Genomic DNA, 15,964 nt, shown 5'->3' on the forward strand with positions numbered 1-15,964 from the left:
GATGGTGTCCTCTTGGGTAAAATATTCCGGAGGTAAAAAGTCCCCCAATTCGGATCTCGGGGTGTGGACTACTCAGGAGGATGTCGTTATCAGGAGAAAGAAAACTGGCGATCTACGGATCAGAGAGTGGAATGTCAGATCCCTTAATCGGGCAGGTAGGTTAGAAAATTTAAAAAGGGAAATGGATAGGTTAAAGTCAGACATAGTGGGATATGGTGAAGTTCGGTGGCAGGAGGAACAAGACTTCTGCTCAGGTGAATACAGGGTTATAAATACAAAATCAAATAGGGGTAATGCAGGAGTAGGTTTAATAATGAATAGGAAAATAGGAATGTGGGTAAGCTACTACAAACAGCATAGTGAACGCATTATTGTGGCCAAGATAGATACAAAGTCCATGCCTACCACAGTAGTACAAGTTTATATGCCAACTAGCTCTGCAGATGACTAAGAGATTGATGAAATGTATGATGAGATAAAAGAAATTATTCAGGTAGTGAAGGGAGACGAAAATTTAATAGTCATGGGTGACTCGAATTCGATAGTAGGAAAAGGGAGAGAAGGAAATGTAGTAGGTGAATATGGATGGGGGGGAAGAAATAAAAGAGGAAGCCGCGTGGTAGACGTTTGGACAGAGCATAAAAGAAGGTTGTATACATGGAAGAAGCCCGCAGACACTAGAAGGTATCAGATAGATTACATAATGGTAAGACAGAGATTTAGAAACCAGATTTTAAATTGTAAGACATTTCCAGGGTCAGATGTGGACTCTGACCACAATCTATTGCTTATGAACTGTAAATTAAAACTGAAGAAACTGCAAAAAGGTGGGAATTTGAGGAGATGGCACCTGGATAAACTGAAAGAACCAGAGGTTGTAGAGAGTTTCAGGGAGAGCATTAGGGAACAATTGACAGGAATGGGGGATAGAAATACAGTAGAAGAAGAATGGGTAGTTTTGAGAGATGAAATAGTGAAGGTAGCAGAGAATCAAGTAGGTTAAAAGACAAGTGCTAATAGATATCCTTGGGTAACAGAAGAGACATTGAATTTCATTGATGAAAGGAGAAAATATAAAAATGCAGTAAATGAAGCAGGCAAAAAGGAATACAAACGTCTCAAAAATGAGATCGACAGGAATTGCAAAATGGCTAAGCAGGGATGGCTAGGGGACCAATGTAAGGATGTAGAGGCTTCTCTCACTAGGGGTAAGATAGATACTGCCTACAGGAAAATTAAAGAGACCTTTGGAGAAAAGAGAACCACTTGTATGAATATCAAGAGATCAGAAGGACATCCAGTTCTAAGCAAAGAAGGGAAGGCAGAAAGGTGGAAGGAGTATGTAGACGGTCTTTACAAGGGTGATGTTCTTAAGGACACTATTATAGAAATGGAAGAGAATGTAGATGAAGATGAAATGGGAGATATGATACTATGTGAAGAATTTCACAGAGCACTGAAATACCTAAGTCGAAACAATGCCCCGGGAGTAAACAACATTCGATTAGAACTACTGACAGCCTTGGGAGAGCCAGTCCTGACAAAACTCTACCATCTGGTGAGTAAGATGTATGAGACAAGCAAAATATCCTCAGACTTCAAGAAGGATATAATAATTCCAATCCCAAAAAAAGCAGGTGTTGACAGATGTGAAAACTACCAAACTATCAGTTTAATAAACCACTGCTGCAAAATACTAACACGAATTCTTTACAGACGAATGGAAAAACTGGTAGAAGCCGACCTCGGCGAAGATCAGTTTGGATTCCGTATAAATGTTGGAACACGAGAGGCAATACTGACCCTACAACTTATCTTAGAAAATAGATTAAGGAAAGGCAAACCTACATTTCTAGCATTTGTAGACTTAGAGAAAGCTTTTGACAATGTTGACTGGAATACTCTCTTTCAAATTCTGAAGGTGGCAGGGGTAAAATACAGGGAGTGAAAGGCTATTTACAATTTGTACAGAAACCAGATGACAGTTATAAGAGTTGAGGAGCATGAAAGGGAAGCAGTGGTTGGGAAGGGAGTGAGACAGGGTTGTAGCCTGTCCCTGATGTTACTCAATCTGTATATTGAGCAAGCAGTAAAGGAAACAAAGGAAAAATTAGGAGTAGGTATTAAGATCCATGGAGAAGAAATAAAAACTTTGAGGTTCACAGATGACATTGTAATACTCTCAGAGACAGCAAAGGACCTGGAAGAGCAATTGTACAGAATGGACAGTGTCTTGAAAGGAGGATATAAAATGAACATCAACAAAAGCGAAATGAGGATAATGGAATGTAGTCAAATTAAGTCAGGTGATGCTGAAGGAATTAGATTAAGAAATGAGACACTTAAAGCAGTAAAGGAGTTTTGCTATTTGGGGAGCAAAATAACTGGTGATGGTGGAAGAAGAGAGGATATAAAATGTAGACTGGCAATGGCAAGGAAAGCGTTTCTGAAGAAGAGAAATTTGTTAACATCGAGTATTGATTTAAGTGTCAGGAAGTTGTTTCTGAAAGTATTTGTATGGAGTGTAGCCATGTATAGAGGTGGAACATGGACGATAAATAGTTTAGACAAGAAGAGAATAGAAGCTTTCGAAATGTGGTGCTACAGAAGAATGCTGAAGATTAGATGGGTAGATCACATAACTAATGAGGAGGTATTGAATAGAATTGGAGAGAAGAGAAATTTGTGGCACAACTTGACTAGAAGAAGAGACTGATTGGTAGGGCATATTCTGAGGCATCAAGGGATCACCAATTTAGTATTGGAGGGCAGCGTGGAGGGTAAAAATCGCAGAGGGAGACCAAGAGATGAATACACTTAACAGATTCAGAAGGATGTAGGTTGCAGTAGGTACTGGGAGATGAAGAATCTTGCACAGGATATAGTAGCATGGAGAGCTGCATCAAACCAGTCTCTGGACTGAAGACCACAACAACAACAACAACAACAACAACATAATGTATGATATTATATTCTGGGGAAACCAAAAAATAGCAAAGAAAATACTCTTGGCCCAAAGACGTGTTATAGGAATAATGAGCAGCATAGGCTCCAGATGTAGTTGTAGAAACCTTTTCCGGAAATTAAAAATTCTTACTATCGCGTCCCAGTGCACATTTTCTCTTATGAGTTTCATCAGCAAAAATACTGAGTTTCATAAAAGAAATAGTGAATACCATGGATATGATACTAGGAGAAAGCACGATTTCTATAATGAATGTAAGACCTAACTATGGTGCTAAAGGGTGTACAAGTCACTGGTGCAAAAGTTTTTAATACTCTCCCTCCAGACATTAAAAACAAATTTGATAACCATTCCTCTTTTAGAGAGCATCCGAAGCAATATCTACTGGAAAGTACATTTTACAGTTTAGAAGATTTTTTTTTAGCAACAGTGAAAAAACCATCTAGGTCTGTGGGCCAGATATCTTGAGTGTGATATACCGTAGTATAAGTTTGAGCAATGATGTGAGTAACATACCCATGTAACTTTCATAGTCATTTTCACTGGTTTTTAATTTGTTTTCATTTTCTATGTGTAATGTTTGATGTAATCTGTCACTCTTACCACATGTGTGTGTAGCAAATATGTAGTATTACTTTTGTCCGATTGACTGCTTTACTACTACCTTTGTATTGATTGTTTACTGACACACACTACATCATTGTGAGTTTATCACAGTTGGATCAATGGAGTAAGAAATAAATAAAATAAATAAATCTTCCGATTCTGAATGTCTCTATGTCCTTCTGAAGTCTCTGAGACTGTAGTATTGATGTACATATTATTTTACATCAATCTCAGATATAAAGGGTGGACCATTTTAATCCGTACTTGGGGGAGGGGAAACAGGCTGGAGATGAGACACAGCATGATGTTTAGGTAAAAGTTGTAAGCAGCAAAGAGGATCATGCATTGCTACTAATAGGCCATTACCTTGAAGGTGATTTTAGATGATTTGGAGGTTAAAGTGGTTTTTTTTAAATGGGAACCCTAATATTTGATTTAATATTTGAAAAGAGCAGCAAATTTTACTTATAAAATGATACATTATTCAAGTAAATGGCAAAGTTCAATGAAGGTAAAATAAGCAAATATGTCTTTTCTTTAGTTTATGGATTAACTCAGAACAGAGGAAGGATACAGTAAAACACAATGTTAGATGCAGACTGGAAGGGGCATAAGTGGTCACGTACCATTAACAACCTTGAGTTTACAGGTAATTACTGAATGTCATTCAAACAGAAAGTTTTGTTACATGGAAACCCCTATTTGTGATGTCAGATTTGGAAAGAGCAAACAGAGATTAAAACTTTAAGTTTTAATTTTTTGGTAAAAATAAATAAGTCACAGAGTATAAGTGTTATTGTGGCATTTGCAAGAGAGAACATAAATAAAATGTTGATCATTATTTACAAGTCATTGAATCAGTCCCCTTATCTCACATTCTTTGAGATGCTCCTTCCAATTTGTATCCTTCCTCTATTCAAAGTTAATCCCTACCAGAACTAAAAATATATATGCTTATTTGACCTTCATTAAGCTAGCCATGACCTCGAATAATGTATCATTTTATACGTAAAACATGGTGCTCTTTTCAAATATTGAATCAAGTATTAGGTTCCCATTTAAAAAAAGAAAAATCACTTTAACCTCCAAATCACCTGCAAAAACACTTTCGGTGTCACAGCCGTTAGTAACAATGCCTGACACTCTTTGCCACATACAGCTTTTATCTATAACATTTTGTTGTATCTCATCTCTATCCTGGACTGCGTAATCTTACCCTCCCACACATCACTATTAAAATTCTCAGTCTCTGCACAAGTTTTGAATGATCCGTGAGGTGTAAGAGATACAAAAGAAAAACTATTTACTTACCTTCATTTTCTCTTGTCGTTGTTGGCTCCAGTTCTTGCAGCTGCAATTTTTACTTCCTGGGTTCCAGATGACTAAATAGCTCATGAAGTACTATCTGTTGCCACGATATTATTTTATTTTATCCCATTCATCTATATCACACTGATTTCACAATCTCCATTTTCATACAACCATCAATTACATTGTTGAAGACAAAATTAAAAGACATGTATGTTTCCATCAGAGGCATGCCCATTATTAACTACTTTCTGCGATACTCACAATATGCCGAAGAGTTAACAAAGCAAAAGAGTTTACAAGCTTTCTTGACAAAAGAAGAATCATCACCAAGTTATATAATTATTTTACAAATGAATCCAGAATTTAATAATTAGTGTCAGTTTGTCAATTAATAACATGAATTTTAAATATGCCAGATATTTTGTAATTTCAAATATTTTTAAAAGAAAAGTAACTTTAATTGTACGTACATAGTACTACGAAATTAATTTCCTTTTATACATTTTAGACTGAAATATAATACATTGTATACAAAATCATATGAAATTCTTTTACTTAAACAGCTGAGATAATATTCACCTATACAAGAATTGATAGTATAAATGGTATCGGCTATTTCTATAAAAAAAGGTAATGTGAGAAAAGGGTGTCCCATTACAACTAACAACCTCGTCGTTTAGTCCCATAATTCCCCTCAATCAATCAATAACCTCCATCCCACATTATTTCCCATTATGGATTAAAATGGTCCATCCTGTCTATCCTTAACACATATGTTGCTATACTCAATGAAAGTGAGGAAGAATTACAGGTCTTGTTGAATGGAATGACCAGTCCAATGATCACAAAATATGGGTTGAGAGTAAACCAAAGTCTGACAAAAATAATAATAAAATTGCAGAACTGAGATTAGCAATAAACTTTAAAAAATTGGGGTTCAAAATTTAAGAATTCTGCTACCTTGGAAGGGAAATAACATGAAAGAAAATGGAAGCACACATGTAACAGACTAGCACAGTAAAAGAGAGCAAATGTCCACTAGTATAAAACAACTTATTAAACTTACAAATATTTGTAAAACATGCATGGATGATAATATAAGTGAGGCTTTGTTAAATGGAATAAAATCTGGCCGCTTTAAAAATAAAACTGGACAGCTATTTGCGGAGATTGTGGAAGAAGCATCCAAGTTCGGCCTAAAAGTAAACAACCAGAAAACTACATGCATCACAGTTTAAAGATGTAGATACGAAGAACACAACCACTCTCATGAGCTAACCAGCGAACATAAATTTTAATGGGCAGAAAAAGTCAAATTTCTGGCAGCAGTAATAGGTGAACAAAATCAGAGACAAACAGAAGAGAAAATGAGCCTGCAAAATGTTAGTAAAGCCTACTACTCCATACATGAACTTCTAGGATCTAAACTACTCACAAGGAAAACTTAAATGAAGCAATATAATGTAATCGTCAGAGCAGTAACACCCTACAGAGAAAAAATATGGAGTTAACTAAAAGGGAAGAATGCCAGTTACAAGTACTTGAAAACAAAGTTTATACAAAAATCTGACAATATGACAATAAATCACAAAGCTGGAAGGGAAGACAACACAAAAATCCAAATGCTGTTACTACAAGCAACAATAATGAGTGTAATAAAAACCAGAAGACTTCAATGAGCAGGCCATCTGATGACAATGGAAGAGGATCACGGAGAACGTATTTGGTAAAAGTTGTAAAAGACCGAGGAAAAGAACCAGGAGTAAACGGGTAAATGAAATTAAAACAATATGCAACAGGATGAGAATAAATATTTATCAGGAAGTATCACAAAATAGAAGCATACAGAGGCAATGTGAAATGGGCATCGGTGTTTCAAGCCCTTAGAAGCCAAGAAGAGAAAGAAGACTAGTTTCAAAGACAGACCTCAATTTGAAAAAAAGAAGTTTCTTAGAATTTAAGTAAGGAGTACAGTATCTTATGAAAGTGAGTCATGGAGTGTTGAGAATCAGAAAAGAAGAAGATTAACTAAAGCATCTGAGATGTGTTACAGAAGAAGAATGCTAAAATTTAAATGCACAAATAAGAAATGAGGTAGTCCTCCCTAGAATCAATGAGGAGAGCAATTTGTGGAAAACACCGACTAGAAGAATGGTTGCAATGACAGAACAAGACAGAGATTCGAATATATACAACAAATAATTGATTGGTGTACCGATACTCTTGAGATGAAGAGTTCAGCACAGGAGAGGAAACTGTGGTAGGCAACATCAAACCAGCCAGAAGACTGATGCTCAAATGAAGCATTGCTCTCCCTAACTCGCTGCAATGACAGACATTGAACAACAAATTTTCTGAGACACAATTTTCCTGCAATTTTAATACTGCAAAACTCACAGAGAAATTATATATTGCACTGAGAAAGAAAAAAAGAGAGACATCACAATTTGTGGATATGTTACTCTTTAACTATGTGAACAGCTTCTGAAAATTTAATTCACTGATTGATGCTGATCCAGAATTTCACCAGGCTGTCAAATCAAGATTTTGAATATCTCATAAAAGAAATTGGCCAAAAAAATTACTAAAACTGATACAAATATGGAAGACTGTCACCAGTTACCTCAACACTGGAAATGCCCTTTATGTTTTAGCTACTAGTATTCATATGGAAATTTGATGTACTTCTTTGAGGTGCATTTCTCAATGTTATGTCTGCTTATACCGAAAGTTTGCAATGCTTTATACCATACTCTGCATATCTGGGTCCAGCTTTTTAGAGGATGTAATTATTTATAACAAACAAATGGTGTGCTAGAGAGAGGACTCATGCCATGGTAAACAAATTCCACATTGTGTGGACAAAGAAGTAAATATCTGATGTATCATAAACATAGCCTGGCCATTTACACATGTTCAATTAATATTCGTGTACCGAAATGTTTACGACAACAATACAGTAGCAATAAATTACGATTAAATGTGGCCAATCTAAATGCACATCAAGAAGAATCACAGCCTTTCAATTATCACTTTAATTTCTTCCATATTTCCACACATAAATAAATGACAAACCTTTTCAGTTAATCTTAGCAAGTAAGCTGATCATAGTAAACAAACCCTCCTTGGTAACATATGTATTAAAGCAGAGAGACATTCTCAAAAAGTAATATAAGAAACACTACTATCAGATGACAAGAACTAATGGATAGTACAAAGATACAGACATACAGATATGATACATACCTTCACAGAAATACATGAAAGATGTACAGTACTGTTTCTGTTTTTTTTTAATGGAAACTTGATTATGGGCAATTTTCTTAGCCTTGAAGATAAAGAAAATATACAACTAATCAAGACAACAATGTCAAATTGTAGTAATGTGTACAGTGCAGCAGGTTCAAATCCATGGTCCAGTGCCACTCGACAGCTTTGACCCATGATGTCCTGCGTATGATGCGAAGGATGTAAGCAGCTTGTTATTAAATGTTAACTGTGATTGTCTTAGTAACTGATGTACACTCTGCTGTTTATTCAAAGTAAATCATGATTTACAAGGGTGGTGCTAGGCAAGAACTGAGAGCAAAGATTATATTGTTGCTAGAGAAATCAGTAATGATCATACTTATAACCTCGGTTCTCACCAACATTTGTCTGTTTCTTTCCGTATGTGGCACAATTTCCAAGGGTAAGGTTAGGCTGGAACCTAAGAACGCAGTTTAAATAGCGGTGAGTGAAATGATTAGTGATCATATTTATAATCTTGCTTCTCACAAATATTTGGTTGTTTTGGGATGTGACACGTTTTTTGAGGTTGAGGTTAAACAGGAACCCAAGAGCATAGCTCAAATTGTTGCGAGTGAAACATGTAGTAGTGATCATATTTATAATTTTGATTCTTAATAATATTCATTTGGCTGCCCCCACCATCCGGCTTTTTCAAATGTGATGTCATGGAGGCAAGGTGCATTCGGGATGGGTAATGGAAAATATTTTTTATTTATTTATTATAGAGGAGGAGAGGGAGGGAGGAGGAGAGATGTCTGGTATCACTGTCTTATATAAATCAAGTGAGATATTCAATTCCAACTGTGTCTTTTATGTATTCTTTTCTTTGGTTTATTCTGGAGGAATTGGTACATGTTATTTTTTTATTACAAGTTTGTATTGCAATGATGTTAGTCTTATTGTAGTATTTTTAGTTTGCCCCACTCGAAATGACCCTAGTTCATGTGGCTGTCCTGTTAGCTTTACTTCACTTGGTGTCTGAAATAGCCCGCATGTTTCTTATGCTCTTTTGTGGCCGTAATGATCAATCTTCTGGTCACCATCTCGAAGCATGTAAGTAGCCAGTTGTTAAATGTTACCTATGGTTGTCTTAGTAACTGGTGTAACTACGCTGTTTATTCCAAATCTGATGTAATGGGTCAAAGGAGATACATGGAATTGACTGTGTGCTACTTAAACTTAAGAGACAAATGATTGACGATTTGTTAAGGTGAATGGAGCACTGAGCAATATTCAAGAACACCAACTGCTACAAGCTGAAGTATTTCTTTTCTATCATCTTACATCAGTATATAATCCAGCATACCGCTTCCCATCTGATTTTGGCATTGGATAGGTCCTCTTTTCATGTTCCTCCTTAACACCAACTGCTTTGAGTTGTTCCCCAAGAGATACAAATTTGAAACATTCTTTTATGTCATCCAGTGGCACACTAATCCCAGCCTGGGGAAGAGAAACACACTCAACAACATAAAGCAATATGCAACATGTAACTAAGATAATTGCTGAAACATCAATAAATAAAATTTTAAGCCACAAATGAAACACAATAAACTAATTGCGATAACTGTGTTAATATACAAATATAAAAATCTTTTTTTGGCATTTGCAATATTTACAGATACATAGTTGCTGCCAACCACACCCAGTGCGGTGAGACAGTAAATACACTGAAGTGACAAAAGTCATGGGAGAGTGATATGTACATTTACAGTTGGCAGAAGTATTACATACACAAGGTATAGAAAGGCAGTGCATTGGCAGAGGTGTTATTTGTACTAAGGTGATACATGTGGAAAGGGATCTGACACGATTATGGCCACTTAATGGAAATTAACTGACTTTCGCCACGGAATGGTAGTTCGAGGTGGATGTGTGGGACATTTTGTTTCTGTTTTGTAAGTTATTCAACGATCCACAGTGTCAAGAGAGAGAGAGAGAGAGAGAGAGAGAGAGAGAGAGAGAGAGAGAGAGAGAGAGAGAGGGGGGGGGGGGAGACGACATTCCACGTGGGAATATATATAAAACAAAATGCTGTTAACTTCCCAAACGAGAAAGCGATGGTATGTTGATAGACACAATGAAAAACACACAAACACACACACAAATTTCAAGCTTACGCAACCCAAGGTTGCTTCATCACCTTGGGTTGCGAAAGCTTGAAATTTGTGTGTGTGTGTTTTTCATTGTGTGTATCAACATACCATCACTTTCTCGTTTGGGAAGTTAACAGCATCTTTATACGAGGGCGGTTCAGAAAGTAACCTCCGATCGGTCACAGTGCGGGTTGTGGGGGGAGTAGCGACGCCATCTGTGCGTTCACGCACTCAACAGGTCAGTCAGCATCAAGCCGTGGTCGAGTGAACGTCGTACCTGCGCTAGTTTAGTTTTTGTGGCAGTTTGAAATGTGTGCTGCAATAGAAAACCCCGCCAAATGTGAAGTGCGTGCTGTCATAAGGTTTTTTACAGCCAAAGGATATTCTGCAGCAGCTATTCATCGTGAGCTTTGTGCCGTGTATGGACCAAGAGTTATGAGTGAAGGAGTTGTCCGTGAATGGGTACGTTTATTTAAAAGTGGACGAGTAAACGTTCATGATGAAGAGAGGAGTGGTAGACCATCATTGGTGACTGACGAACTCGTTCAGACAGTTGATGCAAAAGTTTGTGAAAATCGACGTTTCTCAATGTCGGAGTTGTCTACTGGTTTTCCACAGATTTCTAAGACTCTCTTGTACGAGGTAGTGACAGCAAGATTGGGTTACCGTAAGTTCTGTGCACGATGGGTGCCCAAAATTCTTACCGACCACCACAAAACTCAAAGAATGGCCTCTGCATTAGACTTTCTGTCACGTTATGAGGACGAAGGAGAACCATTGTTAAACAGAATCGTGACCGGTGACGAAACCTGGATTAAGTACGTGAACCCTGAGACAAAAGAACAATCAAAGATGTGGGCACATTCAAATTCGCCTACCAAACCAAGAAAAGCCTCGCAAGATTTTTCTGCCAGAAAACTGATGGCAACGGTGTTTTGGGATGCCAAAGGGGTGTTGTTGGTTGAATTCATGGAACGTGGTACGACCATTAATCAAGACGTGTACTGTGAAACAATAAAAAAGTTACGACGGGCTATACAGAACAAACGCCGTGGTATGCTGACTTCCGGTATCGTTTTTTTGCACGATAACGCCCGTCCTCACTCTGCTCGCAGAACAACGGCCCTTCTTGAGTCCTTCAAGTGGGACGTTATCAACCATCCACCTTACAGCCCAGACCTGGCGCCAAGTGATTATCACCTCTTCATGCAATGGAAGAAATGGCTCGGGTCACAGCGGTTTGATGACAACGAAGAGCTCAAAGATGCGGTCACAGGCTGGCTCCAGGCACAAGCGGGTGATTTTTATGCAGAAAGAATTTCAAAGCTTGTGAAGAGATACGATAAGTGCCTCAATCGCTATGGAGACTATGTAGAAAAATAGTGCAAAGATGTAGTTGTAAGACGTATATATTAAAATATTTTTATTTAACTTGGTGTATTTTTTTAAATCAACCGGAGGTTACTTTCTGAACGGCCCTCGTATAAAGGCTTAGCTCTGCTCTTGAAGCCCACCAGAATGTTCTCTGCTGTTCTGCTGATGAACTGACGACTTGCTTGTGAAGCTGTTTGGACCTGCACAACATGTATGACAGTTGGGGGGGGGGGGGGGGGGGGGGGGGGGGGGGGGAGACGGTCTGTATATGGGTTTCGTTTACTGTAACTCATTGCGTGTTTCTGATGCTGTGCCTGCAGAAAGAGGAAAGAGTAATAGTAGCTCCAGCAGCATGGGGGTTTGCGCTGGAGATGTCTCCCACAACCTCATCGATTCAATACAGAGATGGTGATGATACTTGGCTCTTTGAAGAGACCGCTTAGTAACTGGTCTTTTGGGTGGTGACATATAATACTTTCTTTAGGAAATCATAACAAAGGATCCTTGTCTCCTCCGTTGGTTGTCATTTCCTTTTTCCTTCTCGTATGTAACATCTTAGTTTTGGTGTTCTTAAGGAAACTATTTTGAAATGTAGCCAATGAATGTTGCATAGGTTCTGATACAATCTAGCACTCATTTAAATAAAAATGTGATTCTTATTTTTAATGTAATATACAAAACACTGAACAGACATCATACATATTGCATTTTGAAGAGAAATTCTGAAATTTTTTTTATTTTTTTACAAACAATCGATATGTGAACCATCTTCATTCAATTGTTGCATCTGCAAACAAAACTCAAAAAGCTTGTCCTTGTCTTTGTCATTGAGCTTCTGCACTAGCTCCAATTTGAGTTGTTTCATAGACAGCTTCTGTCGCAGGACTTTCCCCACTGTCAATAGAGCCATTTCACGTTCACAGGAGGCATTACACACCGATTTCTTTGGGCACCTTATGAATGTCTCTCGTACGCACTCCACATTCACTTCACTCACACTGGGATGTCCATTTCTCTTTACCGGGCACAAGCAACCCGTCATAATGAATTTGTTGTGCCAGTGGTAAACGGCTTTCCTTGTTGGTGACTTCTTACCATACTTGGTTCTAAACATCCACTGAACAGCTGTAGCACACTTGCTTTTGTCAAACTCCAACACACTCCACACCTGAAGTCGCCATGTTTGCGACTACCGCTGACTATCGGCAAATTACCAAACTATGCTGTGGTGATATACATGGAAAAAACTTCCAGGGTTTCTCTTCAAAATGACATATGTATGATATCTGTACATGTTTTGTTCTTGTGCAATAAATAACAAAGTGTTCCCGGACTTTGTGTAAACCCTTTATTTAGTGTTGGTTTTTTAACTGTAATATATTTAAGGAAGGTTTATGAATTTTTCATAATTAATTTACACATCATAGAGATCATAATCCAGTGTATGACATTTGAATCTAATCCCACCTGGTGTCTTAATACTTTTAGTTTGTAACACACCACACAGTGCGAGGCAGTGTGGCCAATGATGTGAAGGTAGAATGTTGAATTTTAACTAGATGCTGCATACCCATTAAGGTACTTAATTCCAATTAATTGTTAATGTATATAATCAATTTCCACTCATTCTTTTGTTAATTCTTGTATCACAGATCTGAGAATGCCGTGTTGTGAAATGCGTCATAAGGAGTAAAAATGAAAGAATTTTGGCCACTAAGACAAAAGCAAATTACTTGAGCCAAATGTGGTCACAAACCCAAAGAAAGATTCCATGTACAAAGTGACGCAGTCAGAGGAATATACGAGTATGTAGGCCCTCTACAATGGAAATGAACTAAATGACAGTGTTATAGAAACGGAAGAGGGAGCAAATGAAGACGAGATGGGAGATGTGATCATGCAAGATGAATATAACAGTGCACAGAGAGACCTCGCACCCAAACGTCCAGATGTTAGTCACTCAGATCTGTACCAAACATTGTGTGTCGATAGCCCAATTTAGTTTATGCCATGTGCTGTCGCCCAGTAGAATATGCGTAGCCAAATGGTAATTAAAACTAACACCAGAACTACAGAGTATAGGCAAACCATATATGTGAGCTCTAAATATGAAAATCTCTGGTAGGTGAGTTGATAGTGCATCAGATAGTCATGCTAAAGGTCACGGGTTTGAAACCTGCTGATGGCAATTTTTTTTTAACCGATTACGAGTGAAATTGTTACATGGGAGAACATTTTTCTGCCATGTAAAAGGACATTTCAGAGTTTGTAGCAATGTTCTTTTGGCAGTCTGCTTTCACTTCATTAGTTGCAAGTAGCAAACCTATAGAGTACAATTGTATAGACAGGTGTGGTGTTACCTATACACATTCAGTGCTCACAGATACAGTTTGCCTATACTCTGTCGTTTTGGTGTTACTTTCAATTACTGCTTACACATGTACTGGATAACAGCTCACAGCACGAACTAAATCTGTGTTTTCGTTGATACTCTACCGATACACAATATTTGGTACCGATCTGAGTGTCTGACATCTGGAGGTTTGAGTGCGAATGGAATGAAGGCCCACAGAGAGGCGACATTCGCCCAACATTACTGAGATTCTTGGGTATGCCAGCCATGACAAAACTGCAGAAGGCAGGTGTTGACAGGTGTCAATACCACTGGACTATTAGTCATGCTAACAAAATATGGACATGAAATCTGTAATGAAGAATGGAAAAATAGATAGACGCAAACCTTGAGGCAAATTGGTTTGGGTTCTCGATAAATGTAGAAATGTGCAAAGCAATACTGACCCAAAAACTTATCCTAGAAGATAGTTTGAAGAAAGGCACACCTATGTTTCTACAAGGTGTTCGACTTTGCTTCCATTGTTTCTTCCCCAACATTTGAGGCTTTAATGAAACTAATTGGTTACACATGTATCACTCACGGTATTTTCCATTGCTGGCCACTACTTACTCCCATCTTTCCAACAGTGTACGAATCCTGTGTCAAAAAAATTGCTCATCTTTTGAAGCGATCCATGAATCGATCCAATTTGTGACTTCTTCATGAGATCGGTTGTGTTGATCAGCCAGGCCATGCGCCATTCATCTAAACAGGTGATAGTCAGAGGGAGCAATGTCTGGAGAATATGGTGGGTGGGGTAGGACTTCTCATTTTAATGTTTCCAAGTACATTTTGACCTCTTTTGCAATGTGGGGGTCGAGCGTTGTCGTGCTGCAAAATCAAAGTATCGTGCCTCTCGCTGTATTGCGGATGTTTGTCTTTTAATGCTATGCTCAAACACATTAATTGCATTTGATAATGAGCACCTGTGATTGTTTCACTTAGTTTTAACACCTCATAGTAGATGACGCCAAGCTGATCCCACCAAATGCAGAGCCATGAATATTCGGCTTGGCCATCGACGTGGAAACACGGCTGGGATATCACCATGATTTTTTGGGTCTAGTTTAGCAGGGGATACAACCCGTCGGCTTTGAACAATGACGTCACAAGTCGCCAGAGAGCATGTATTACAAAGATGAAAGAGCTGAGGAGAATGTTGAGAAACAAAGGAATGTGAGAGAGAGAAACTTTATTTCACATATGTAAGGGCCAGCAGTATTTTCACGTTAATGATATCGCGTGTTTGTATCTTAGTATTTCTCCGCAAAATACAATGGAAAGAAATGAATGAAATTACTAGCAAAGAATACATCACGTTACATGTATGTCAGTTGTATCTCTAAAGTCTTTTGAACTGTATTGCTTAAGTGCAGTACGGGATACAAGTTCAGCATAGTAGATTTCTTAGTTTCAACTAGCATTGCTGTCCTGTTGTTCACTTGAACTATGTATCCCCTGCTTCACTAAACCGCAAATGAAACCCGATAAAAATTAAAAGCTCATTCGAAGTGTGTTGCTTACGTACAGTCCGGAATATGAGTTTGTCGTAAGGCGATTTCTTCGTTTTCACTAGCATTACTGTCCTGTTCTTCACCTGAACGATGTATCCTCCGCTTCAGTAAACCCTAAGTGGAACACGGGATACAAATTGTAGATGTGCTGTTTATTTCGTCTCCGCTATTACTAACATAAAGTAGGATCAGTTTATTCTATCTCGTGAGATTTTTTTTTAAAAAGCCCAAAAAACACTTATCAGCTACTGAAGCATCTGTATCTTCTAATGGGTGCGGGAGTTCCGACTCCTGGGGAGGTGGGTGGGTGAGAGTTGGAACTCCCGCACCCATTAGAAGATACAGATGCTTCAGTAGCTGATGAGTGTTTTTTGGCTTTTAAAAAAAAAAAAAAAAAAAAAAAATCTCACGA

General features: G+C 38.0%; 1 protein-coding gene across 1 annotated transcript in view; it reads right to left on the minus strand.

The window, feature by feature from the left end:
* Positions 1-15,964, minus strand: part of LOC126183362 (EF-hand domain-containing family member B) — a 395,037-nt gene that overhangs the window by 355,846 nt on the left and 23,227 nt on the right. Inside the window, exon 2 of the mRNA XM_049925285.1 lies at positions 9,458-9,616. Within this exon, the coding sequence (XP_049781242.1) occupies positions 9,458-9,616 (159 nt within the window). The remainder of the gene's footprint in view (positions 1-9,457; positions 9,617-15,964) is intronic.

This window comes from Schistocerca cancellata, chromosome 1, assembly GCF_023864275.1.
Source record: "Schistocerca cancellata isolate TAMUIC-IGC-003103 chromosome 1, iqSchCanc2.1, whole genome shotgun sequence".
NCBI classification, from domain to species: domain Eukaryota; kingdom Metazoa; phylum Arthropoda; class Insecta; order Orthoptera; family Acrididae; genus Schistocerca; species Schistocerca cancellata.